General features: G+C 41.0%; 1 protein-coding gene across 1 annotated transcript in view; it reads left to right on the forward strand.

Moving 5' to 3' along the window:
* The window catches only part of TMEM65 (transmembrane protein 65), a 31267-nt gene extending 19373 nt beyond the window's left edge, over positions 1-11894 (forward strand). Inside the window, exons 2-7 of the mRNA XM_072329212.1 lie at positions 1060-1104; positions 2439-2506; positions 4818-4872; positions 6018-6060; positions 6977-7082; positions 8647-11894. Coding sequence (XP_072185313.1) covers positions 1060-1104; positions 2439-2506; positions 4818-4872; positions 6018-6060; positions 6977-7082; positions 8647-8742 — 413 coding nt within the window. The 3' untranslated portion in view covers positions 8743-11894. The remainder of the gene's footprint in view (positions 1-1059; positions 1105-2438; positions 2507-4817; positions 4873-6017; positions 6061-6976; positions 7083-8646) is intronic.
* Positions 11895-27864: the final 15970 nt, after the last annotated feature.

The raw sequence follows: 27864 nt of genomic DNA on the forward strand, positions 1-27864 counted from the left end.
GTTTTTTCCTTTACAGTAGCTTTGAGAGCAGCAGCCCATGTGGATGCAGGGCCACTCACTGTGATCAGTGCAGCTCTGGCTCAGTGATGCCCAAACGCTTTACAGCCTGTTTGCAGCATTGTTTTTTCATGCCAGCTACCATTGCTGTCACACATACAATTTAAATACTTGGGATAGTGGTGTGGGCTCCTCTTGTGTTTTGCCATTTTTAACCTTTCCCTGAAGAAGTTACTAATCAAAGGCAACTTGTCCATTATGCCGGAAGCTGTTGAAGCATTATTTTTTCCCCTCCCTTAGAAGAGGAGGCATATGCTTAAAATCTACATGTAGGGTAGGAGCAAGCTGGAAGGTTGCTTGTTTTCTCTCCCTTTTCCCCAGATGGGTGCTGTGAAGCGGAGCTGTGGGTGCCGCATTCTGTGCACTTCAGCTGCACAGCGTTAGCTTCCTTCAGGCAGCTTCAGGAATGATGTTCTTCTAAGCTCTGTAGTTTAAGTCCACAATACCTCAAACATTCATTGCACGAGTGACCAAAGTGGAATTGTTATTGCCAAAGTCAGTGGTCTCAAATGTTGTAGTGTTTTTTGTTTGTTCTCTCATACTAGCTGTGAAATGCCGCCTGCTCTCAGAACAGAAACGGTAACGTTTTCTTTTTGCAGTCTAGAGGAACAAAGTTTTTCTGCTGCATGCTTGGAGAACCCTTGAAAACAAATACTAAAATAGAGTTCTTTTTAGATTATTATTATTTTTTTTTTTAACTAACTTCAGTGTTGTTGTTTTTTTCCTAATTTATTTGTTTAATCCTGCAATAAAGATGCCTTCTGGTAGTGGGCTGTTCTGGTGTGTGCTGCTACTTGGCATAGTCAGTTACAAATGCTAGTTTACTCTTGTAATGTCAGTTGAGGAGATTTTTGGCTTTTAATATCATAGTACCTATTATAAAAATAACAAAAATGTAACAGAGCTACTTTTTGTCTGCTACTAAATTGAATGCTTTATAATATATTAAACTGAGTATGTGATGAACTAGCTAACTTTCTCATTTCGTTTTGACTTCTCTAGAGAAGTTGGAGGTTGCACCACCATCTCCAGGACAACTGAGACATGGTAAAATAAGAGTATTTACTGGGTGTGGTTCAGTGCTGTGCAGTCCTTGTGTTTGAGTTGCTTCGTCTTTCTCCTACAAGCCATTGGTCTGTCCTCATCCCTGTACTACTGCAGAGTAGAAGAAAACCAAAGCAAGCACCTGCAGCGCTTTATTTCATAACGCCTCATCTGGTGAGAGAATTCTGTGCCATTTGATGAAAGTAGGACAGAAAGCCCAAACAAAAGAGCACTTTTCAAAGCCAGCAGCAAATGCTGTTAGCGTAAGCCAAGCTGCACTGCTGCTGTAGAACCTTGAGGATTTTTGTTTTCTTTTTAAGCTTAAAGCTACCGACTTGCTTTGAGTTGCATAGATGTTAAATAAGCTGATGCTGGGGCAAAATTATACAGAAATTGGAAGTAGATTTGGTCTTCTTTATAAAATCATATATATATATATTTTTTTCTAATTCTGATTCCTCTTCCAAGTCATTTTATTTTTATGACTTCAAACTCTGTCAGAGCAAATGCATTTAGTCAGATATTTTCTACTTGTAGGTATTTACGCATACATATATATATATTTCCCCTTTGCATACCCCATGGATTCTAAAATTCTGTCAGCTTCACTGCAAATATGATCCGTGTTCTTAGAATCAAATCCCTGAGCACCACATCCAGAGATGTTACAGCTAGGTACACACATCTTGAAAGCCTTTGCCACCTATTTGTGTGCTTTCTTTGCTGGTAGCTTTTTGGGGCTTTTTGTCCTGCTATTTAAAAAAAGGAATAGTTCATACATTCCACGCTTTAGTCTTTTATGTGTACATTTAAGAAGGTATATGTTATTAAAGGGTTGTTAATGAAGACCATACGTGTTCAAATACCTGAGCATGAAATGTGTTGTGTAACATCAGTTTTTGTGGTAATGGATTCATGATGTTTTTGAGAAGTAAACGCAGAGGAGAGCCCTGATGGTTTCTTTTCACCTGCTTGTGAAGTTCTTTCACTCTTCATTCTTCCCTCATGTTTGCATCTCTGAAAGTTTATAAAATGTGATTATCGATCCTATCTGAAATGGGGGAAAAACTAAATAGCTGCATTTTGAATTAAAAAGAAAAAAAAAAAGTGAAAATAACTAATTTTATAAGCTGTGTCAAGTTGTCTGTCCTCAGTGCTGTGTTTAGTATGCCAGCACCTGGAGACAGTGCTTTGCAAATACATACCCATCTTCATAGAGGGATTTCCAGTGTGTTGCCTTTGTTTCTCTTAAAGGTGGTATTAAACTCACATATCAGTTGTTTGTGTGTACTGGTGCATCCTTATAAATATGATCTCTTTGTTACTTATTTTTTTAGTGTTCTTCCACAATGCGTTACCTTTTGTAGGGTTTGGATTTTTGGATAACGCAATTATGATTGCTGCGGTAAGTTCGTTCTTCAATTCCCTAATCAAGCCAATATTATTTATATTGTACTAAATGGCAGTTTCAGGAAGACTCCTTTCCCTCTGTATCAACTCAACTAGTTTCTGCCCTTAGTTGTTCTATTAAAATTTCTGTGCTCTTTTTTGACTTTGCAGAATGCAAAGGGTTGTTATGTCCTATGAAGGCCCGTGTTGAAACAAATTTAATGGATTAGGAAGAAACTTGTTTGTTTTTAAAACCATGCTTCAAGATTTGTTTATGATCATGTAGTTGATGCAGTTTTGTATCAACTAATTCTAATGTATTTATGTCTAGATCTCTAGTGTTCTTGCATTCCCTGTGATGCAAGCATTGTTAGTGTTGATGCTCATTTGTATTGATGCAGCATGGTGTTGCTGAGTAATGAATGCTCTTTAAATATGTTCATTTGTTTGGAAAATGAAGTGGGCTGGTGAAACAGGAAGATAATTCAAGACCAAAGATGCTGTTCCTTGGGTGGAATTATAATTGACAGTGTAATATTAATCAGGAGATAATTCAGGCAGGAAGAGACCTCAGGAGCCAGTAGGTCTCTAGTCTTGCTCTTGCTTTGGACCTTTTTGAGTCTTGAGTCTAAAGTCTTGATCCAAGTGGGATGGGCTGAAAGGTCAGACCGAAATGTTCATGGTTTTATTAGGGGGAGTCTTGAAAAATTCTAAGGGCAGAGACTGCAACCTGTCTGGGCTGCCTCTCCCAATCCCTGACTATCCTTATTGTGAAAAACAATTTCATATCCTGCACAACATCCCTGACTTTAAGTTGGAGAGACATAAGTGTGACAGATAGGCCACTTGGTGGGTAAGGAATTGATTGGATAATTGCACTCAGAGTTGTGGTCAGTGGCTTGATGTGCAGGTGGAGGCCAGCGACAAGAAGCATTTTTCAGGGGTTGGTTTTGAGATTGGTGCTATTGAACATCTTTGCTAGTGGTACAGGCAGTGGGATTGGGCGCATCTTCAGTAAGTTTGTTGGCAGCATCAAGCTTTGTGGTGCAGTTGACATGCTGGAATGAAGAGATGCCATCCAGAAGGGACCCTGACAGGTTAGAGGGGTTGTGTGAGCAACATGAAGTTCAACAAGGCCAAGTGCATGATCCAGCATCTGGATTAGTGCAGTCTCAAGCACAGAGAGCAGACCTCACAAGGAGGATTCAGAGGGTGTTGGTGGATGAAAAACTCAATGTGAGCTGGCACCAAAAAGCCATATGTCGTAGGTTGCATCAAAAAATGTGTGGCAAGTGGGGTGAGGGGTGGTCATTCTCTCCTACTCTGCTCTCATGAGACCCTGGAGTATTGCAGCCATGTTGGGGGGGCCCTACCATAAGAAAGACATAGACCTGTTGGTGTGGCTCCAGAGAGAGGAGGGCCGTGAAGTTGCTCAGAGGGCTGGAGTGCATCTCCTGTGAAAACAGGCTTAGGGACCTGGGCTTGTTGAGTTTGGAGAACAGAAGGCTCTGGGTAGACCTTGCAGTGGGCTTCCATGACATATAGAGGAGCCTACAGGAAGGATGATGAGGAGACTGTCAGGAGGTGTAGTGATAGAACAAAAGTTTTGAACTGGAAGAAGGTAGCTTTAGATTATACGTAAGGAAGGAATTCTTTACTTAGAAATGGTAATGCACCAGAACAGATTGCCAAGGGAAACTGTGGGTGCCCCATCCTGGGATGTAGGTGCTCTAGGCCAGGTTGGATGGGACTGTGAGCGACCTGCCCTAGTGGAAGGATACCTTATCTGTGGCAAGGGATTTGGAACTAGAAGGTGTTTAAAGCCCATTGCAACCAGAACAATTCTGTCATTCTATTTCCACCTGGAGCACCTCTTGTTTTGAAGTATACCCCTTGTCTCTTATCCTCCTGCCACACGTTGCTGTTTCATCCTGCAGTTCATGTGATCTTGCATTTCCTCATCTGAAAACAAAGGAGATGTGACACTACATTTTATCTGCTTGCTCAGTACTTCTGGAAGTTTGCTTTCAGAGTTGTGTTAAGGATTAGAGTGGAGAAAATGGTATGCAGAAATGGAGATTACTGTTTTAGCCATTAGGTTGCCATTATGAGATAATGTAAAATATTAAAAGAGTAACTGAAGTAGCTTCTTGTTGTAGGGGGTGATGTGTGTGCTGGGAGTATAAGAGTAATGCAGATCTTATAGAAATAATGTCCATTTGTCCTTTCAATTTTAACATAAGCAGTAAGTGATACTTTACCAATCTAATTAGTATCATCTCTTTTAAATCCATATCTATCAAATAATGAGATCTCTTATTTTCCAGGGAACCCAAATAGAGTTGTCAATTGGAGTTGTCCTAGGAATCTCAACCATGGCAGGCAAGTAATAAAAATGGAGTATGCATAGACTGATATGACACATCCTTGTATTTTGGACTAAAAGTAGGCCACGGGGCTTGAAATGGCTCCTCTTTCGTCTTGAAGCAGTAGTCTTTCATAATAAATAAGAGTGTGTTCTATTTGCAGAAATAGGTTTTCAGTTCAAATACATTCTGAAATTCTTGGAGTTTGTTTGTTTTAATCTAAAAGTCCAAATCCTGGGTCACTTAGGAAAGTATGGGAAAATATGTTTGAATTTCTGTAATGGAATTGCTTTAAAATTCTCCAAGATCTAATATTAATGTACCTATTTGCAAGCGGCTGTTTGCTTGCTGTTTTAAGTGGAGATCGATGTTTGATGTCTCTGCTGTGTTGTCCAGTGTTCTCAGTGATTTTCCTGCCTCTATGTAAGGTACAGAAGCAGCTCTACTCTCCAGTGTTTTGCGAGAACTAATGAGCTCTGCTTCACTGCTTCTGTGCCTTGGCAGTGTAGGAGAAAAAACTGCTCATGATCACACCAGCTGCAGGTGCAGCACTGCTTGAAAGCACACAGATAGCTTGGATGGAAGTTTTACAGCAGAACTAGTTAATCTTCTGGAAATTTGCAGTACTCCATTGCAATGAAAGACAGTCACAAGCAAATGTATATTAATAAGACCTGCTGTGAAACCATGTATTTTAAACATGTAACTTTAAAGTGCTGCATATTCAATTGCATATAATATTTATTCTTAAACTACCACAGTGTGTGGAAATGATCCCTGCTTGCTGAACAAAGCTGTATATGCTCTATTTCCAGTGCTTCTGTGCCTCTTGAGGCACTGCAGGGCTTTCTTGGTGTCCAGTGTTACCTGGGTGAAACTCAGCTGTATGTGGCTGTTGTTGACTCTGAAAAGTTTTTATGCCAATTTCTGGTCATCTTTTTGTGAAGTCTTTATGTAAGCTGAGGAAAAATGTCGCTATTCTGCTGCTGTTATTCCAAGTTGTAATGAAGTCAAAAGATAAGCTCAAAAATAAAATTGCTTGTAGTTTTTCTCTGTGGTATGTACTGATAAGAGCCAGGGCCACAGCAGTGGGTGTGGGAGGATGTTGGTTGTTTTTATTTGGTGTTAATATTTTGGCTTCTTCCCTCTCATCGTCACCAGCTGCTGCTTTGGGAAACCTTGTTTCAGATTTAGCTGGACTGGGGTAGGTCTGAATTTAAGAATGTTTTCTTCTCCTTTGTAACCAGTGTTGGTGCTGCTGAACTAAAACATGCAAACTGTTGAAATTGTGGGATATTTTGTTTTTATTGGTGTGGGTGTTTTCTTGTTTGTTTTTTTGTTTTCCTTTCCTAGCTTGAGTTGTCCTTCATTAAACCACATGACATTTGATTATATTATTGAGGCCAAAACTGTAGTGCTGTGGTTTTATAATGGAGAATAACTCTTCCTATTGCATATTGTATATTCAAGTGATAACATTGGGGTTTGGAATTGGTGTTTAACGTGATTCAGTGTTTCTGTGACAGAATATTTCCTCCTCAGGTTTTCAGATCAGTGAATATAACAAAAAGTGTCCTTCTGAGATACAGCAAGAACTGCAAATATAGGTGTTACATCTGAGAAGAAGGGAATAGCTTCAGATCTTGGTGTACCTATTTGCTGCCAGTAACTCAGTATTTTATTCTGTTGCATATAAGCAGATGGATTTCACCTTTTAAAGGGAAATCTGAGTAGATGCTAAAAGCAAAGCTATTTTTTTTCATTTTCCCTCTAATTTTTTCTTCTGCAAATAAAACAGCTTGTTACAGAAAAGGGTGAATGCTGTGCAACAGTTTTTCTTGCAAAGGTTACTTGCAAGCTGTTGTAATGTACAGTAACATTAAAGCCAGTCTTGTCTTACTGCTTAAAGAACTTCTGGAAATACCGCATAAGAAAATTAATAGATTTACATTGATTGCAAAAGGGTTAGAAATTTGAATACTTTCCTGTATTTACCTCCCCATGGCTTTATCAGTGTGCTGAAGGAAAAGCTATTTTCAGTGCTTCAGGTAGTTCAGAATCTTCTCCTGAGGACACTTTTATATCGCTAATAATTTGTTCTTGGTTTCTAATTTTTCCAGTCTTGCAGGTTATGTAGAAGCTTTGGCTTCACGGCTGGGTCTCTCAATCCCTGATCTGACACCTAAACAAGCTGACATGTGGCAAACACGTCTTAGTGCACACTTGGTAAGTAACCTGCAAGTGGCCTTTGTGGGGATCCTTTTTGTTTAAACTAATACATGATAGTTCCTTTTGTCACCTTTGCCATTAAGTATTTCATAGATACCAACACTGCGAACATTTCCTGGAAGGTTTGGCTGTGAGCCTTTATCAGCATCAGCAGAGTAGATTATCTGGGGCTTGGGCATTTTTTTTGTACACAACAAGCACAGGTGGCTGCTAGTATGGATGATCTCTGCAGTGACTGCATGTGTGCTGTGCTGTTACCTTAGCTGAGCTCTGTCTGCTGTCTGGTACATTGCTCTCAGCATTACCTTTAGTTGCTTAACCCCTATCCATTCTTTGTCAAGTGCTTGCTAGTTGTATATCTGTGCTATTATATATTAGTTTCTGTCGGTCTGTGATTAGCTTGTATACAAAATTAACTTTTATCTGAGTAAACCTTAGCATTTAACAGTATTCACTGCTTGGGTTTACCATAACTTCTACAATTTTAGGGCGCTCACTTTTTCAGATGCATTTTCAGGATTATAACATCATGAACATTGAACATTGAAACATTCATGAACATCGAAACATTTGAGGCAGTCCCACTTCACCAGTGACAGTGTTAGTTTATTTTGATTAAAGAAGTGAATTATTAGAAACCTAGTAAGGAAGGAGGTAATTCTTTCACTTTGCCAGAACAAAAGTTCATGTGGGAAAATCACTAAGCAGATTTGAGGGAATAGAGATAATGCTTTCTCAATAGAAGTTAGGAATAAGCCTCCTTCTAGAAGCAATATATGAAGGCAGTGAGCAGGGAAGAAGTGGTGTATTGTCAGTGGGCTGCCTTTTAGCCTGTCCAACATACAAGCTTTCTTACTGGAAGCTGCATCTGTGTCATGAGTGCCATTCTATGACAGTTTGCTCACAGCACTTTTATGTGTGAAGAGTTCTAATTGTCTTAGTCTCTATGCTAGCACTTCTTTCCTGTCTTTTTATTACTTACTGCTGCATGGAATTTCTCAATGCTATTCATTTGCTGCTGGTGACACGTCTTCAGATATTGCTTTTAATTTCTTTCCTCCTCTGTTGACGTTTTTATGTACTTAAATGGTGAAATCTTTTCCAATTATTTATTTTTTGTCTTCAACTTTTGCCTTTACAAACTGTGATGTTGCTCACTTCTGACCTTGATGATAATTTGTATTACTGGATATCAGTGAATGCTTCTTGCAGCTGCGCCTTAATTTTGTTTAGCCTTCTCCATCTTCCTGGCCATCATGCTAACCCTTTGAATCTTGAGCTCCTCACTTATTTGTCATGTGTGCATCTCCTTGTGGGTCATTCCTCTCCTCTATATTTAGAATTGTCTTTTATCACACAGGATTATGTTTTAGCACAGGATTTCTTATTTTGCTGGTTATACACGTGTCTCTGTCTTATAGACTGTCTGCATGCTAGGGAAAATGTGACTCCCTACCAATAGCTAGAACAAAATGTCCACTTTCTTGATTTTGTTGGTAGTATACACAAATAAGTAATAACCTATCACTGAGAAACTTAATTTTTTCCCCTCTTTCTCTAGGGTAAAGCTATTGGAGTGACCATTGGCTGCATTTTAGGAATGTTTCCTTTGTTGTTCTTTGGCGATGAGGAAGAAAAACTGGAAGAAAAAAATTAAAAGTTTTTACAAGATGTATACAGATGTAAACTAATGTACCTCAATTACTCAATTATGCTGTCAATATTTAGGAATTAACAGACAGTAAAAATGCATAGACTTGGGAACAAAACCTTCAGCATGTCATTTTACGGAAACACTAATTTATTGTGGCTTTGTTGTGTTCAGTACTTCTTTTTATAAGATATCATTTAGCTTTCTATTTAATGTACATTTTTGAAGTGTTTTCACTTATGGCAAATGATGTTTACCACTTCCCCTTTTGACATTATTATTTAACAGATTATTACTTTAATAGTCCACCCTGGGTGACAGTAACACTCTTGAGTTGCGTATTGGTTGCTTAACAGATGTAATTGCATGACAAAAAATTTACAGCTGTTCATCAGGTCCTTCAATGCAGATTATTAAGGAGGTTGGTTACGAGTGATTTGAAGCCCCTCACTTCACAAGAAGGCTGAGTGCCCTTCACCGACTCTCATTTTGTACTGCCTTTATATCAGATATTTCAGTGATCAGCAGCAATCTAGTTTGCATTCTTTAAAATTCTGAATCTCTGAACTGTCACCTGAGGTGATCATTTCAATGCCCTGACAAGGTAAGTGATCGCAGTATAATATCCTTTCCAAGTTCATCTCTAGTGGTGTCTTAACACTGCCTTCTGTACTTCCATATTAATGGCTGTTTTTCCTTTTTTCTTCCTTGTAAACAGTAATTTGAGAATTCAGTTGAGAGCTCCTTAAGCTTGTCTTCCTGAGCTTTTCATGTATTATCAAAGAATTCAGATTTCCTAATTCAAAAACCCATTTTCTGTCTTGAAAAAAGTTCTCTTCAAAATAAAGAGTGAATGGCTAATGGGGGCTGACAAGGCCGGGGAGCCTTTCAAGATATGAATGAGCATTGGCACTGCGAGTTTGTGATGGGTGGCATAAAGGAAACAATCAAATATGAATATGCTGTCAGTCTGGATTAGAGGACCTGGTTTGCAGATTATAACGTCGTATTTATGGTTAAACTTTTTTTTTTGCTGTGAGACTTCTGGGAAAAAAAAAAGACAAAAAAAAAAAAAAAAGACTTGAGGCCTTCTTCCTGTTCCTGCCTTTTATTTCTGCAGTCTTATTTGATGTATTATAGATCTGACAGTGCAGTCACATGTAACTGTGCTTTTTTATATGTTCATAAATTATAATTACACTTATCAAGGGAATTTCAGGATCCGACTTGCCAAATAACAATGCTAAACTGATAACTATTTGTTAAAGAGGGGCTTTCTTACCTCTTTCAGTACCATTTGGAAACGACATTAAAAAGAGGCACAGCCAAGGCACTTTGAAAGTTCTGTCACTGGATTTGTTGACACTTCTGAAACCAAGAAATAAATGGTTTAAAAGAAAATTCCATCCCATGATTTTTATTTGCTGTACAAAGTCTTACTGTCACATGCGTATGTTTTACAGAGCTCACTGCTTATCTCTTGGCCATAAATCTGTCTTCTCCGTTCCAATTTCTAGAAGCCCCTTAAACAGCAGTACTGTAACTTTGACACCAACCTTTAATGAAGGTCACAGTGATATATCTCTGTGTGAGAAGCAGGCTCTGAACACTCCAAGTGAGTAGGCCTGGTAGCATACACTGTCTTTTGTGTGTTAAACTAATCCTGACCAAACTGTCAAACTGAAAGACATCTGAGCTAGGCAAGAGTAACACTAAATCATTAAATGCAGAGGTGTTCTGGCTTTGCATTTTCAAAATGGGAAGCTTTTCTTTAAAATGAAATGAAAACAAAGATGGTCCTGTTAGAAAATAATGCACTTCCCAGTAGTGGGTTTATGGTATGTCAGTAATAAGGTTTTTTTGCTTGTATTTTTTTAATTTCATTTAATTTTATTCTTTTAGATGTTCCCACGTTTGCCTTGCCTTAAACTCTGACTTTTCTCCCTCCGTACTTCTGTTTCTGGTGTGTTTCTAGAAAAACTGTATGTATTTCCTATTTTATTTTTTATTTTTAATTGAAATACACATTAAAACAATTTTGTGTAACTTTTTTGTATTATTATTTTTTTTTTAATGAGAATTCCAATGTTGTTTCCCATTGCAATACTGGCATCTTCATTGGAATCTTTCAGGAGCGACCAAACCTCTTTCTTTGCTGTCATTCTAACTGGAACAGTAATTTCATCGCTCTTTCTCAAAGGTCTTAAGAATAATCAGAAGGCTGTTAGCTCTTGTGGTAGGATTCTTTTTGTAATGACAGCAGGGAAGATCCCGTACTGTTGTTTAATGGTTTGTGCTTGTAAATTGATGACATTCTATTTCTGTATGTCAAACTACTGTACTTCAACCAATGCCTTTAAGGAGAATTGATGAATTAAGGTACCGTCGACGGAGTCAGTTGTGTGTCGTCTTGGTATCTATTCAACTGACCACACAAATGATCGTGACGAGAAACCCTGAGTGTTTCAGGTGGTTGTATGATATTATAATCAAGGTGATTTTTTGGGTTTCTGTATTTGATATAAATGAAACTCGTGATTTGAGAAACAGTGGCTCAGAAGGTTGAGAGAAGGTGCTTGTTGGGGCCAAGGTGCAACCCTGAATACAGTAGAGGTGGTTTTGCTTTGCCTGTGGGGTCCACTTCTTTTGGTGGATGTGCAATTGTTTCATGTTAGGTAGAAGATTTGTGCCTGATCCTAAGATGTCTCCTGATAATGACAGACTTTTTTGTTTCCCGGTGTTATAGTTGAAAGTAATCCCCCCCCATTGCTCTGATCACCGTCTTAAAGATATGTAACTGAAAAGACAGAGCAGTAACAAAAGTCTCCTCTTTCTTTTCTGTTGTTATCTCCTTCCTTAATAAAAGGAAATCAGACACTCAGAGTTACTGAGCAGCTTTAGTATTACTCTGTTTTTACTCTGTCAAGCTTGTCCTGAGTTAACAGGAGTTTTTCTTGTTAAAGGGCTGGTAGACATGAAATTGTGTTTATTTTAAAATACTGTATTTTATTGTAACTTAAAATGTAAGTGTATTTTCATTTTTACTGTATGTTATCCCTAGGGAGAAAAGAACGTGCATCTGGTAATGTGGTTACCTGGTTTGACTTGCTGGTATTTTCTCATTCATGTACTTTTACATAAATTATTTGAATTCAGAACACGTGTTTGTATTGTCTTTAATTAAATTGCCAAACTTTCTGTAAACGTTTGTATTACAGCAGATCTTTTATGTTTCTTTATTAGACCTCTCGCTGGAGGGGCAATTTGTCTTGTGGACATTTGGTCTCAGTTAAGAAAGTGAGTTTATTATGTAAATTATAAATGGAAGTCCCATTGTGACTGATGGAGGAGATTAGCACCAAGGAGTAGTTTACTTTTGTCTTACCCTGTTTTGGAGGAGAACAACTTCAGCAATTAAAATGTTTGTATGGTAAGTTAGCAGCATTTCTGATTAATGTTAGGAGTTGTGTAGTGACTGAAGTTTGTATGCAATCTAAGGTTCTTTTGAACTCTCCTGAACTTTGGAGCTCTGCAGCATTTACAGCTGTCAGAAATCTAGCCAACATGCTCAGACATTCTGTATGGTGTAGCGATAAGCTGACAGAGTGGCTGTTCTTAAACTACAGACCTTAATAAAGGTTTGAGGAGTTGTTATTCTGTACTGAGTCTCATGATTCTGGAGTGTTTTGACCTAAAACATTAAGAGAATAGCCAGAGATAATCCAGGTTGCAGTTAATGATCTTGTAATACAAATTCAAGCTCCTATTTGAGACTCTCAGCATTCAGAAAGGACCCTTGTCATCTTTAGTGTCTTTCAAAATAGTATTGAGGGGAGTGGGAAGGGTTTGGGGTAAACGTGACAGAAAAAGCTCAGTTAAAATCCAGACAGTTGTTCTGTTTTATTTTGAAGGGCAACTTCCCCTCTTCACAACCAAACCCCAACTTGTAGGCAAATCAGTTCACTTCCTTCTCCAAGCCCCTTGAGTGCGGTCATGGGCATAGCACATCCATGAGCAAGGCAGTCTGTGTGCTTTGGACGCGTTAGTTCAGAACAGGTACCTGGGGTAGCAATAGGGGTTGCAGGGCGCTATTGTAGGATGTCTCTTGTAAGTAGATGAAGCCAAGATAGGCTGCTTGCAGCTGCATGAAGAGAACTGTCTGGGAATATTTATGGTTCAACAGTCTTCACCTTAGTAGTCTCTGAGCATCTAGGCAACTGGCTTAAATATAGATGCAACTATGGGCACTATTCCAGTGTCAAGAGTTGATCCTTCTGTCCTTTTGGGATGCAGCTGTCAGAACTATTGTAGAATCGTTAAAGTTGGAAAAGGCCACTGAGATCGTCGAGTTCAACTGCTGACCCATCGTCACCATGTCCACTAAATCCTGTCCATGATCTACTGCAGTGCTGTGATTTTCCCATGTATGTGATTTGTACCAAATGGTGTTTGTGTAGATAATGCCTCTGGCACTGACAAGTGCAGCAATGCTGGCTGCTTTCCTGTCTGTGGTAACTTCTATGCAGTACATTGCATCACAGTACAGTAAAGGGAAATGGGAGCAGTGAACTGAAGATTTGAACAAGCTGTATGACCCAGTGCAGTTTGTACACCTTTGTTCATGAGCTGTATAGACAGCTGTGACGATTAATCACAACAGCCTTCATGATAACGTTGCATACTGATTTCTGTGTCACTGAGTATGGTCCTTAGTAATACTGTTTAATGATTACCATGATAAAGGTACTAGTTGTTTTGTAACAACTCTCTCATAGGTAGATGACCAGAGCAGAGGCTTTTTGGCACATTTTCTTGGTTTCCTAGAGCCTACCAATAGCAGATTTGGAGGTGAGATGAGTAAAAAAAATAAGCCATTGTATCTCTGTATAATTGCAAGAGTCAAAAGTCTGTACAGGTAAAGAAGAGGCTGCTGTCTATCCAAACTTTTCTCTGCATTAATAATAAACAGTTTGGAAGAGGAGTGCTTCAATGTGATAAATGTGTTTGTATATTCATATTTAAACTCTTGATCTATGCTGTTGCAGAACATATCATAGTCTATCCCTTATCTTCCTAAGTTTTAAATGTAAAAGCATTTGTAATGGGTTAGACTGTTCTGAGCAAGTCTTCCTGAAATGCTGCTTGTATCCAGGGGAAATGCAGTGTCTCCCTTTGCTACCCTCACACAGTTTTTTCTCCTGAATACTGCATAGATCTTATGCAGTGTCCAGTGGGTAACTTGTCCAATGAATGTGGAGCCAACTCCTACTCATGTTGGACTCAACATCAACAGATATCTCCTGTTCACTGGTTTGTCTCAGTGATCTTCTCTGGATGAATCTGACTGAAGTAGGAAGACATTTTTGAATGGAATCTGGTGCTGCTCACTGACTCCAGTTCCAGTAAGATTAAAAATCGTGCAAATTGTCTTGTGCTGCCTTGGTCTAACTTGAGTTGACAATATTTGTATTTGAACTACTTTGCAGAAATTGCTATCGAGTCTCTTCTTGCTGTGCTGCAATAGTCCTATCTCCTCCATTTTTTCTTCCCCAAAATCTTGATTCTTTGCATCTCTATTTGAGGAGATGGCTTTGTGTTTATTCCACATAGGAACGAGGAGGAAATGGATGAGAATGGGATTATTTGCGGTCTTCCTCTCTGCACAGGAATGCATAGAGTGTCTATTAGAAGGTGAAAATGTCATGCTTCGAATTTATGCTTTTCTCTGTGCCTCAGAGTGCTTTCAGCCTGCTGGGAAACTGGAAAGAAGAGCTCACGAGGCTTCTCTCTCTCTGTGGCTTTTCTGTATGTCTCAGCTCTTTAGCTGCCAATGTTCTATACATGGAGGTAACAAAAGGAGAAATGATACTATCGTGCCCCTTTTGAACACAGGAGCTCTTGCATAAGAAAAGTCTTTGCATAAGGAAAGTGATTATAGGTGGTTTATCTTTTCAATACACATACAAACTAGATATTGAGGGAAAAGAGCTCGATTTTGTGAAGTTTCAGGATGAATGCAGCTTGTTCTGTCTCTTATTCCTGGTTCCCCCTCAGCAGTTGCTTGTACCTCTTCATAGAATCATAGAATTACCCAGGTTGGAAAAGACCTTGAAGATCATCAAGTCCAACTGCACTGCAGAGTGCAGATTTTCTTCCACCTGTTTTTGCCTTTGAGAGCACTAAATCCTGTAAGGGTCCACAGGACTGGGAGAAGCTGCTTCCAGTGACATTGCTTGTCAGTTAAAGTAATAAGCAGTAATGCTGTTGATGAGACACAATTAAATGTTGATTGTCTTTCATGGTCTTCTCCAGTTGATTTGTAAATGCAGCCATGTAGTGGGATGTTCTTTCTGGGAAGGTAACTTATTTGGTAGGATCACATTGGTTTATGCCAGGATTTGTGAAGGTGGTATGATGAGAAATAGGGCAGTTGCTTTTGTAGGTGTTAAAATGAGAGGAGGCTTCTCCCAGTTGGCACTGGAAACCTGAACAACATTTAGAATAACCGTCTCCTTATCTCTGCCATAGCTGATTGGATGCACTCTGTTTTAGGACATTAAAATGTCCTGGGGAACCAAAAGTACAGCTGCAAGTCATGTTTCCCAGGTCAGTCAGATGGTACGTTGTTGTTTTGGGTGCTTACATGCTCAGGCATAAATATCCTACAGGCTCCAAGGATCATGCATGTTTTGAGCATTCCTGAAATGGGATTTCTCTGCTTTCCGTGTTGCTGCTGTACTTCATTTGGGTTACGTATCCCACTGTCCCTTTAATATAGAATATACATAGGATGTCACCAGCATGCAATGTCTTGACCAAAAATACGATGTTTATATTAATCCTTACTGTATTCTGATGAAGCCACGGTGGCTCTTTGGAGTGTGTTGTAGTTCCAGGCCTACCTTTTGCTCAGAGTTTGTAAAAGTTCAGATCTACCTTGCTGGTGCCCATTGCTTTTGATCAGTTAAATTATGACTTGTGTGAATCAGATGGTGTGTGATGTTGGTTTTAGTTCAAAATGAAGTAATTAACTCCCTGCCTGAAAACTTGTTTTTGTTGTAGAGAAGCCTAGAACTTTAATTGCTGTTGGGGTGTCTTGGTAGCAAGGGCAGCAACAGGGAAACAAATAACATGAGACTTTACAGCAGGGAAGATCTGTTCTCTGTGACGTTCTGTGTGGGTAGCAAATTACAACTTTTGGCTTTCATTTCAGCTTCTGCGACAAAAGATGCAAATGCCTCATGTGGCACAACAACGGGGCTCTCTGTTGTAAATGACTATGCCTGAAAAGTGCAATCTGTTTAAAATAATGTATTTTATTGATGTCTGTGGGTTGTGGCTGACAAACAAGGATCTTAAGAGCATATTTGTAACTCAAGTTTTGTTAAATGCTGTCAGTTGAAGAAAAAGACTTAGGGATCCCGGTAGATTAAAAACTTAAATGAGCCGGCTGTGTGTGCTTATAGCCTGGATGGCCGGTCTATCCTGGGTTGCGTCTGAGAGTGATGGGCAGCAGGGATAGAGGAGATCGAACCCCTTGTTCTCTGTTCATGTGAGACCCAATCTGCAGTACTGCATTAAGACCTGTGGCTCTCAGCACAGGAAGGATGTGGAGCTGTTGGTGTGAGTCCAGAGGAGGGCCATGAAGATGGTCCAAGAGCTGGAGCACCTCTCCTATGAAGACAGACTGAGGGAGCTGGGCTTGTTTAGTCTGGAGAAGAGCAGGCTGTGGGAAAACCTCATTATGACCTTCCAGTATTTAAAGGAAATTTATTAAAAGGAGGGAAATCAACTTTTTTGCAAGGGCAGGTGGTGTTCGAACAAGGGTGAAAGGTTTTAAACTAGAGGAAGGAGGATTGAGATTAGATGTCGAGGGAAAAGTTTTAACTGAGAGGATGATGAGGTACTGGAACAGGTTGCCCAAAGAGGCTGTGGATGCCCCATTACTGGAGGTGCTCAGGGTGAAGGTGGATGGGGCCCTCGGCAGCCTGATTTGGTACTTGATCTAGCTGTTGGCCAGCCTGCCTGTAGACAGGGAGGCTGGAAACTGATGATCCCTTCAAACCCATTCTATGATTCATCTAAAAGTTTCCATCATGGAAGGCAGACCAGCTAAAAGCCAGCAGTGTGAGCTTGCAAGTAACAGGCTATGGCACCTCATTTAATGAAATACCAAAGAATGAAATTAGAAAGGAAGAAAATTCAGGAAGGAAGTGAACTCTTCCTTCAGGAGCTCAGAGAAATACAAACAAGCTATTAATTTTATGAAAATAACTGAAAAAATGACAGCAGCAGTATTTGATTGTGGCAATCCCACTGATTATTATGAAGCTGAAAGGTTTCAGGGTTGCATCTGATGAAAATCACTTTGGCGTGGGTTGTGTATTGACTTGACTCTAATTAAAACCGAGTCATAGTAAGGAGAAATCATTAATTTTGCATGTAATTTTTCTTAATCCTTTTATTTCCCAATGCAATAAAGTAGGATATTTCCTGTATGAGAAGTCTGAACAAAAGTTGCTGTTTTCAGTAACAAGAACAGAACAACGCTATTTTTTTGTTCCTAGGTGACGAGTCTAACGAGGTGTGTTTTGAAACAATCGTAATGGTTTTAGCTGGATGAATGCTATTAAGATACTGTCACTTGTAAACAGAAAGCTTTCCTTTTTCTCACTCGGAATCTAAAATGGGAGTTGTTGTTAAAAAGCACTTTGTTTTCCTCCTTAATGGCAGTCTTTGTTTCACTTGGGCTGGGTGATGATAATTACTACTACACTTCTGTTTGCAATTTAGCTCTCTTCATAAAGGATCTTACCAGACAGAGTGGAAGGTGCAGTGGTAACTTCTTGTCCGCTCTGAAGGTACCATTCTGGCATGGTTTCATTTTGTTCCCTGCTTCCTCTCTGGAATCAGCACACAATCTCCTGTAGCTGTCTGTTACGGCTCAGATTTTATGTGCACCTTGGTGATTTGTCCTCAAATGCTGCGGAGGAAACTTTGAAAACTAATTTACTACCAAAATAATGCGCACAGTCACCAATTCTTGTGTATCAGATTTAAAATGCTGTGATGAAAGCCTTTGAAATAAGTCTCCTACGTATGCTGTGACTCATACATGCTTGTGATCAGATCTAGCTGAGTAATGAATCTTTGTTTCAGTTCCTGCAGTGTTTTTTATTTTTATTTTTCTCTAATTAGGATTTAGGAGATCCTCTTTTGCAGCTCTGTTACGTGGTTGAGTGCTGATGCCCATGTGCAATCCAGGCCCAGAGTGTGCCTGCATAGCATCGGTGCCATCACCTGCCCCATGCTGCTGCCCTGATAGCTGTGATGTGCCCAGATGAAGTCAGCAGCAGTGTCCTGTGCTGGCATAGTCCCTGGTGGGCAGCTCCTGTGCTTTGTGTCTGTGAAAGTATAGGCCAGATAGAAAAGGCTGGAAAGCATAAAAGTCACTGATTGCATCCTCCTGAGGTCAGGCAGATATAGCTGGAGAGTGCAATATTTCTACACCACATTTCAGCTCCTGGTGAAATCTCTCAGTGGATATCCTCTTCTGTGTCAATATGTCTAAATGTAAGCACTACTGAAAATGCCTCAGATTGAACTGTTTGACTTTACCTTGAAATCAGGTAGTGGCACACTGTGCAAAAGCTCTATTTGCAGGTGCAGGGCTGCTCTTTTTTGCTGAACAGCTAAACCAACTTTCAGCTGTGACTCAGGAAGCAGTTAGCTAAGTGTGGTACCTGCTGGAAAATGGCATGAGAAAGCACACATGTACTGCAGAACAAGCAACAGCCCATTGTATCACAGTTTGTACATCCGGAACCACCGCTGATTCAGTGTGTGTTGTGGTTTCTGCGTATTTTATCTTGCATCCTCATCTAATCTCATTCTGGGTACACTTCGCTGGTATTTGGTAACTGTGGTAATGAGAGGATTGTTTGTATTTCCTCCCGAGTGAGCAGTGGTGCTACAGAGGGACACGGTCTGCACTTTCTCAGCATTTTCTGTTCTCATGGAGGCTGTGGGGATGCATAAATGTTAGGGGAAAAAAGGGAGGAAAAAGAAAACCACCACCAAACCAAAATGCTACCAACCCAACCCATAGCTGTCGATGCTGCTGTCCATACCTGTCCGCACTGGCTCCATCTGGCAGTTGTGTGCCCAGGATGTTGTGGGTGTTTTGATTCCATAGTTCTTTTGCAAACTTTAATCTACAGCTTTGATACATTTTGCTTTCATTAGTTTTCTTTTTTCCCTCCAGTCTCCATTTGTAACTGTTATTCAGTTCACTGCGTTGAGTTAGTGCTCCACAGTGCCATGTTCAATAATTCTTCCCTATGTTTGGTGTGTACACACTGGAATATATATAAATATTGCAAAGAAATCCCTTCTTTTAACCTCTCTTAGCCACTGCTGAAACACACTGCTGTCTTCTGTCAGTTCTACCAGTGCCTTCATCTCACATAGCGCTGTCCTCTCTGCACGTAAAAAAGCTCCATTTACCTGTACCTATAGTCACAGAATGGAGTATTTCAAGGAATGTCACAAGAAAGCTGTAAAGAGAGGAAAATTTTACTGCCTTTACCTTTCCTTCCTCCTGACATTTCTGTGCAGTCAACTTTATCTCTGCCTTCGTTACTGCACAAAGCCAATGTTCTTCATTTCCTCTCACCTCTGAGTTTCCAACCCTGTGGGCTTCCAGCATTAAACAGTTGTTTCCAATTCTGGCTGTATATGCAATTAGATTTTTACTTGCATTAAAAATGTGTGCATTTCCTTCTAACCTCTTTGAGTTCTTACAGTACCCTGCTACTAGCAGAGTGTTAGCAGTAGTTGGGGGTGAAAGTGCATTTGTTTCTTTATATTTTACTTTGTCTTCTAAATGCCATCTATGCCAATTATTCTTGGCACAGAAGGGATTACTGACCACCCGTGTAAAGAACACCAGCATTTTTGCTGTTTCCTCCACAGCTTTTGTCTGTCTCCTTCAGCATTAATTTAATCATTTTCAAAAGCTGTTGCATATTTAAAACATGAGGAAACACTCTGATTTTTTTGATCTTAGAAACAGTGAATCAATTCATGGAAGCTGGCAGTGTTGCTGGAGGAACCTACAGCACATCAGCCTGGCCTCCTGTTTGGAGGGTCAGCTTCCTCAATGAGCTATGTCTATCAGAAGTTGTATCTCTGAGCCACGCAGAGAGGGAGACATCTCCAGATGATGCTTGTGTCTCTGCTTCCAAAGAGGAAGATTATTTGGCTAACAGCTGTAAATCACTCACCAGCCTGTAGGCTTCTAGTTGAAGGTGAAGGAAATGGAAAGTTGCTGGCTTATGGCTTTTGAGCTGAAGGCTGCTTTCTGTCTCCTGCCCTCAGGATATACCTCTCATTGTGGGCTGTAGGGCTGTGTTTGAAGGATTGCTGCCTGGTATCTTGAATCCTGAGAGGACAAGAGCTAGCAAAGACTGTCATATATCTAAGACAGCTGTGACCCAGCCCAGTGAAATGAACACTTGCAGATCTGTTGAGTAACTCCTAGGGCTGTCCTGCTTTTGTTCCCCTGACTCCTCTGACTTGGCTGCAAGGTGATTTTGATGCATGGCTTACAGGTTCTGGAAGATTACTGTCTCTGCAGTCGGTATAGATGAAGAGAAGAATGATAGGCATGCATGGGGCAATTTCTTTTAACTGACTGCTTCAAACGTGGAGCAAGCATAGAGCTATAATAGAGTCTTTCACCTTCAGCACTAGATGCTATTAAATTGAAAATAAAGGCATTATTTCTGGTTGTGCAGAATTGGCAGGCTCGCATTTCTGTTGGCAGGTAGCAAAAGCTGCTGTCCTTCACTGCTGTGTTCTGTGCCTGAAAGAAATGCAGTGTGTCATCTGTACTGGAGGTCTGCCTTAATGTCGTAAATCAAGTAACTTCTGGAAGACCAGCCTGGATTTTTTTTTGCAAAGCTGCTCTTACAGTCTCTGGTTCTCTGTAGGACCAGAACCAATATTGGTAACGGTGTGTCGAGCTGTTCAGGTGGTTTAGGCAGATTTGGCAGGACTGTATCCAGAACATGTTAGTAATGGAAATGTGCTAGGATTTCTGTAAAATAAGTTGAACAGATTATAAGGCCTCAGTCCAGTGCCTCCTAGCCTGGTGCTACACAATATGAGAAGCATAGTTTGCATTAGTACATGGCTGTCTTGAATAAGGATGTGTGGTGAGTGCCTGGGGAAGTAGGGAGACTATATTTCCTTGAGCATAAGCTCCCTGTTTCATTGGAGACTAAGGCACTGCTGCCATGGAGGCCCGCTGAGGGCAGAATCACTGAGGGCAGAATCACTGAGGTATGTGAAGATGCTGTTTAGTGTCTCTTTGCAGCAGTGTTCTGGATGGAGGGCTCGTGTTATATGAGAGGCAGCACTGACAGAGTCAGGTACAAGGTTCCATTAACCGAATAGATGAGGACTTGTGGGCATGTGATCATTTTGGGTAATTGATGTAAAGGTTTATTTCTCTGCCAGGAATATCCACCTCTACTGTTTTGGTGTGCCCTGTGCCCACCTGATGACACTCATCTGCTCATCTCATGGTTACAGCCCCTCTTGCTGACTCATGTTTCATCCTTGATGTAAGTGAAAAAACTTTTTTGAGAACCTTTGTTTGTTCTGAGAGCTGATAGCAGGCAATACTATCGATGGCAAAGGGTTGGTGCCAGCTGTGTGTGGTACCACAAGAGACTGGGGTTCATACCATCAACAGGCAGCTGTGATGCTTTTAAGAATCCATTTGGCACTGGAAACAATTACAGTCACAGCAGTGTGCTAAATCCAACTGCTCATACTGAGTGCTGAGTGCTATAAAAGGGAGGATTAAATATTTTCAGCATCTTGCATCTGGTGATAACAAGAAGGGTAACAGCCAATGGGGAAGGGAAGAGGGATGACGAGAAGGCACTGAAAGTTGTGATTGAAATGGGATGTAAGTTTTTGTGAGCAAGGGATATGGTGTGTATGAGGGATGCCTGCTGGGGAGCTTTACTTAAAGTGCAAAGGGGGGGTGGGTCAAAGAGGGAAGTGTGGAGAAAACAGTTCTAGGGAGTCAAACATGAGGATGGGGGGGGGGGGGGGGCGGGAGAGGTAATAAATCAGCAGGACAGAGGACAGGGAAATGAAGAAGGACTAAGAACTAATTTCAAGAAATTGGGAGAAAGAAAGGATAAAATATTCTTCAAAAATTGCATCAAGTGGTCCAAATACATTAAAACACCTGAGGATGTATGGTCATTTATGGATGCTAAGGTAAGCTGCAGGAGTGGTGGCTGTGCTTTGCACCAAGGCGCTCTGAGTTCTGAGGGTGGGTGAGTGTTGCTGTGAAGATGGGACAGACTTTGGTTGAGGAGTTTGAGGGAAGTGTATTTCATTGCTTTGACTGACCTGCTTAAGAGGTTGGGATCTGCACGGTTTTCCTTATGATCACCGGGGTTTGGGTTGTTTTGGGTTGTTTATTTTGTAAATACTGTGTAACTTAATCTGGCGGACCAGCATGTTTGTTTGCGTTTCAAAATGGAAACTGAATAAACTGGGAAAAATCTTTTTATGGCTCAATAGCAGAGAGAAGTCAACAAATTTCACTTTCAGCTGGCTTCAAACAGAGCCGTTTTCATTAAGATGTGTATTTCAGAGCACATTTGATCTTCATTCTTAATCTTCATATAAATTATGAATTCAAGTCAGGAGACAACAAGGTTAAGTCAGCGTATGAATATCTGTGGAATATTCCTCTCACAGAATAGCACATTTATCTTCATATCTCTGTTGAAACTCCAGCTAATCTGTTTTTCCACAGGGGGTGCTTATGTTTTATTGTAAAGGCTGCCCTGACAGTAATGCCTCCAACTTTATAATGTCGGCCCACAGGATCAGAGGTGGATGTTGGTGGTGTAACAGTAGAGCCTGAGCCTTCCCACCTCTATTCCTTAATGTTGTTGCCATCTGACAGATGGCAGCAGAAGGGAGGTGTGACAAATTGGTGTCTGACATGGAGGTGCGTATGGAGTAAAGGTATGGAATTGAATTCCTCTGTGCTGAAAAGAATGGCACCCATTGACATACTGAACATCTGCGGAGACCAGACAGTGGATGTGAGCACCGTGAAGAGGTGGGTGCTGCGTTTAGCACCGGCAGAAGTGATGTGGAAGACAAGTTACATTCTGGATATCTGCACACAGCTCTCATTCCACGAAATGAAGTGTCTCGATCAGCTCATCCACATGAGCTGGCTAACGGTGGTGTCTGTGTTGGAAAATAGTGTTGTGTAGCTGAGAATTTGCTCTGTCACATCTTGGTTTGGTGCCCTCCAGTCACTGTTGCAGTTTCCATGGAAATAAATGAGAGCCATTCCTTTCACAATGACCTACATAGTTCTTATTGAGCATAATTTGAATATGTATTGCTTCAGGTGAGCAGGTAAACTTGAGTCACAATTGAAAGCTCATCATACAGGAGATGCACTGGGCCCTTAAATATCATTGTGGCCCTGTGCGGCGCTCTGTCCAGTGACAGTGCTTCATTGCCATAAAAATAAGCGTTTTTCAGCTCTCCACATTATTTTGGTGGAAAAACAAGAGAAAATGAGCTTTACATAGCTCAAAAATTCTTGGCAGATAGTTTGGATGTGGGATCTGTGGTCTGGTCCATATTTTGCCATATAGAATTCTCATTTTTTTTCCTGCAGGAGAAAGAAGGATACACTTTTTTTAACTCTCTGTAAGCATTTACAGTAGGAGGGTTTTGGGGGTTGAAGCCTGGCTTGGGAAAAGGGCCTTTTAATTTTCTACTGGGAGTAAGCTCCTGAAATAGCATACTGTGTGCACTGTAATTATCTGTATGACATACCACAACTGGGGGTGTTTCCTAGAAGAGCTTCTGTGCCTCAGCAGTAAACAGGACCAGGATCTTTGTTACTTTTAAATAACATTTAGATTTTCTGCTTATTTCTGTTTCTCTTCCATTCTCACATGTATACCCAAAGGCATTGACTTCCCAGGCCAGCAGCCTGGAGGTATGACAGCTGCAGGGCCCACCTGCCAGAGAGCTGATCCTTGTGGAATGGGGCAGTGCATGTGAGAAATGCGGTCCGTCCTGCTGCTTGCAGGGCTTGGATTTTCTCCTCCAGGTCACGTCTGTGTCATTAGAGCCACTTAACCTTTAATCCCTGATGTCTGTTCTGTTCTCTTATTTTTTCAAGAGGTAATTTTCTAATAAGACAAGGGGGAAATGGTTTTGAACTGAAAGAGGGGAGATTTAGACTGGGTATAAGGAAAAGGGTTTTTGTAAAGAGTAGTGAATCACTGAAACAGGTTGCCTGGAGAAGTGGTGGATGTCCCGTTCCTGGAGACATTCAGGGTCAGGTGGGACGGGGCTCTAATCAACCGGCTTTAGCTGTAGGTATCCCTCTTCACTGCAGGGGTTTTGGACTAGGTGGCCTTTAGGAGTCCCTTCCGATTCAAACAACATTTTTCCCACTAACATGGGAAAAATTGTTCACTTTCAGACAGTAATGTGGCAGAACTTGAGCGTTCTGTCCGATCTAGAGGTAACAGCAGCAGGTGGGAGTGGATGTTTCTTGTTGTCCAAGAGAAGAAAAAGGAGTCATTTTATTCTAAACTGTCTTCAGTATTAACTTAGAGATGTAAGAATGGCTGGGAAGGAGATCTGACCTGCGGTTGCCTAGTAATGGGTATAAGGAAAAGGCTGGCTGTGATGTAGGTCAGAAAGACGTTAGCAACAGGAGCTTATGAAATACCATCTGCTAAACAGCAATATGGAGTTCCAGGCATTCCACCAGTGCAGTTTATGTTAGTGGGCTGTGGGATTCCAGTGAGAGAAGAGAATGTATTTATTGCTGTAAATAAAGAAAGGAAATTTTATAATGAAAACTTTGCTCATCTTTAGCATTCTGCAAATGGCAGATAAGAAGTGTGGTTTGTGCCTAGTGAGATTTTAAAGCTGCTGGAGTAAAATGCTGGAAAGCAGAAGAGCTGTTATTTAATTACAAATCAAGCCTGATTTTCTTGAATCTTTCTGCTTTTCATTCATTTGCTGCTTCACAGTGTCTGTAACAATGGGGGAGGCTGTCAGATAAACTGGTACCCAAAGTAGCAGGGGCCTTGGGTGGTGCACGAGTGTGACACAAGGCAAACACTTTATTTCACAGAATCATAGAGCAGTTTACAAAGGGAAATAGCCATCAGATAGTTACTGACAAGTGCTTGTGACAATCTGTAAACAAGCAGGGCATATTCTGAAGTAAAGGTCATGTTTAAGTTCTTAAAAGGCTTAAAGAGAATCAAAGTGGTATTGCAATCTGTGCTTCAGGTGGCAGTTAATGAAGGATTTTCCACTTGGGGTAACTGTCTGCTGTGCCTTTATACAGAAGTGTTTCAGATTGTCATTGAACATGTCTCCAGCACCGGGTGGAGTGATAAAGCAGTGAGACCAGAGATGAACAGATGTTAGTGTGCAATGGAGAAGGGTCAGCCTGATGGAGCATCGTGGAGGTGCTTAAACCCATCACCAGAGGTTAGAGATCATGAGAGCAGCAGCATTCAGCACAGTGAAAATAGGAGTCATTCGTTCGGACCCTCCATCTCTAGGAAGGATGCTGATAGAAAGAAAAGAGATTTAGATGCCTGAGAAAATTGAGAATGGTTCCATTCAGTCCTGTTTGACAACAGGCATCCAGTGACCCTGCAGCCATGGCAGGTATGTCTGCTGTCACCTGCTTGGTAACTTGGTTACAGCCTGGCCTTGTAAGCTCGAAAGGAGAAAGCCAAGTGAAGAGAGGCTTTGGAGAAGGCTGTGGAGGTGTTTGGTAGAGAGAGTATCTTTAGTGTGATGTAAGAAGAAACACAGATGTGCTGCTCAGTTTAACCTGCCGGAGATGCCCTTGTTGTTTGTTGCCTTGTAGAGAAGGTGAGTTTGAAAACAAATTTGATTTGGAGCCGAGTGAGGAATTTGAGGTTTGGAAAGCGGTTCAGTTTTCGTTGTTTTTGTAACATCTGGAACAGCTGCTGTAAAATCCTGGATGCCACTTCTGCGTTTTTGTAAATGTGAATAAATAAATGTCAGACAGTAACACAAAACGAAAATACACAATCTGTTAGTTCTGTCTTCGTACAGAAAGAAAGCAGAGCCATCTCCTGCATCCCACTTGCAGGCTCTGGAGTACAACACTGCAGTATGGCTGCTTTGCAACCAGGCCCTGTGGACAGGCACAACAGCCACACTGTGCTCCTGAAAATACACTGTGAGTCTCTTCCACAGCTTTGAGAATGGTGGGCTGGTTTCGTTGCAGCGATCCAGGTGTTTCCCTGCTTCAGTGCTGTAAGCCATCTCACACAGGGGAACAACTGGAGCCAAATGGTAATCATCACTCACGTGTGGGCATTTTTAATGACTGTGTTCTGCAGAAGTTCAGAATTACCCAGAATGAATCCAATCTGCAGGTGGAATAGTTCCGCAGTGAAGAGTGTAGCTTCATCTAAATGGAGATGTTTACCTGATTCCTGCTGATTTTTACGGTTGTCTAATGCATTTTTAGGATAATTTATTGTCAGTGCCTCCCAGCTGTGAGGATGTTTGATCTTGAGATGTGTCATATTTAGAGACCTTACTCAGGTCCCTAAATATAGAAGAGCTGTGAGATAGACTCTGATCTCACAAACTGCTGGAATTTCATTTTATTCTCCAAGTCTGGCCCTTAGCTGACATCAGGCTGTGGACAGTGACACGTTCCAAGGCTGTTGCATTTCCAAGGCACCCGGGAGGAATCTGGCACTCATCAGGAACCTTCACCTCCCTCCACCTTCTTTCTCATAGTGCAAAGGGGATGACTGAGGGGCTGGACTTGATGATGACTGGAGAGCCCCAGGCTGCCTGCCATGGAAACAGGGTGCTGATGAAAACCATTACTGGTGGTTACTCTCTGAACACAGCATTTCTGCAGTAAGGCTGATGTGCCAAAGGAGCAACGCTCGGCAACCAGCCTCTATCAGCAAGCTTTGAAGTCGTTCTCCTGTTTGTACAGATATCAGGCTCAGGGTGTGGATTTACTTTATTACAAGTGATTATCTTGCTGACAGGACAGCGCTCCATCTAAGCCCTGCTCAGCCTGGGCCCTGGTGCCAGTGCTTGCACAGGCCTCATCAGCATATGAGACACTGAGTGCTACCAGCCCCATCACTGGCTGCACCTGAATGTCAGGTTAGGAAAACAAAAACTACAAAGTGGGATGTCCAGGAATTATTAGGAAGGGGTGAAGCAGTGAATTATTTATTTGTTTATTTTCATTTTTCAGTTACAGGGGATGGCAGTTTTCTGATGGACTCCTGCGTGCTGATTAGGCACTGGATTGATTGCGAATAACCTAATGTAATGGAAGATGGCCCTGCCCACGGCAGGAGGTTGACCTAAGTGATCTGCAAGGTTCCTTCCAACCCAAAGCATTCTGTGATCTGATGATTCTAAGGAAACTGTAACTGGCTGAAGAGAGCGGGGACCTTTAGAGCAGGGTCAACTAATTTAGGTGTCTGTGCTGTACTCCATTTCTACAAAGCTTCCAGGCACTCAGATCATATACTCTTACTGCTGTCCCCGTTTCAAGTGTGCTTAAAAGAAGCTGATAGATTCAGAAGTCATTAGAGAGGTTCTAATGGAAAGCTGCAATCCAGTGAGTCACATCTGGGATCCTTTAAGGAATAGCAGGGTACAGCAGTGCATGCAGAGAGCTATTTCATACCCAAAAATCATTCCGTGTTTTTCTGTGGGCATCACTGAAAATTCACAATGACGTGATGCGAGTTTTTGCTGGCACAAGTTTACAACTGAGTTCAATATTCATGGGAAACGAAGCTACCCCTGAATTATTGAGGGCTCGCTGAATAAGTGTTGAAAACCCAATTGCACCAAGTCATTGCGCTGACTTTATTATCTTATTCTTTTTCATATACCGCAGCCTGCAAAGCCGGGGCATTGTAGCTTGTAGCTGTTGCTACAGGTTTGGTAGGGGGGAAAAGAAGATTTGACTCATAAGTATGTATATATGAAGAAGCCTCTTGATAAACGACT

Source organism: Excalfactoria chinensis, chromosome 2 (genome assembly GCF_039878825.1).
Source record: "Excalfactoria chinensis isolate bCotChi1 chromosome 2, bCotChi1.hap2, whole genome shotgun sequence".
Classification (NCBI taxonomy): Eukaryota; Metazoa; Chordata; class Aves; order Galliformes; family Phasianidae; genus Excalfactoria; species Excalfactoria chinensis.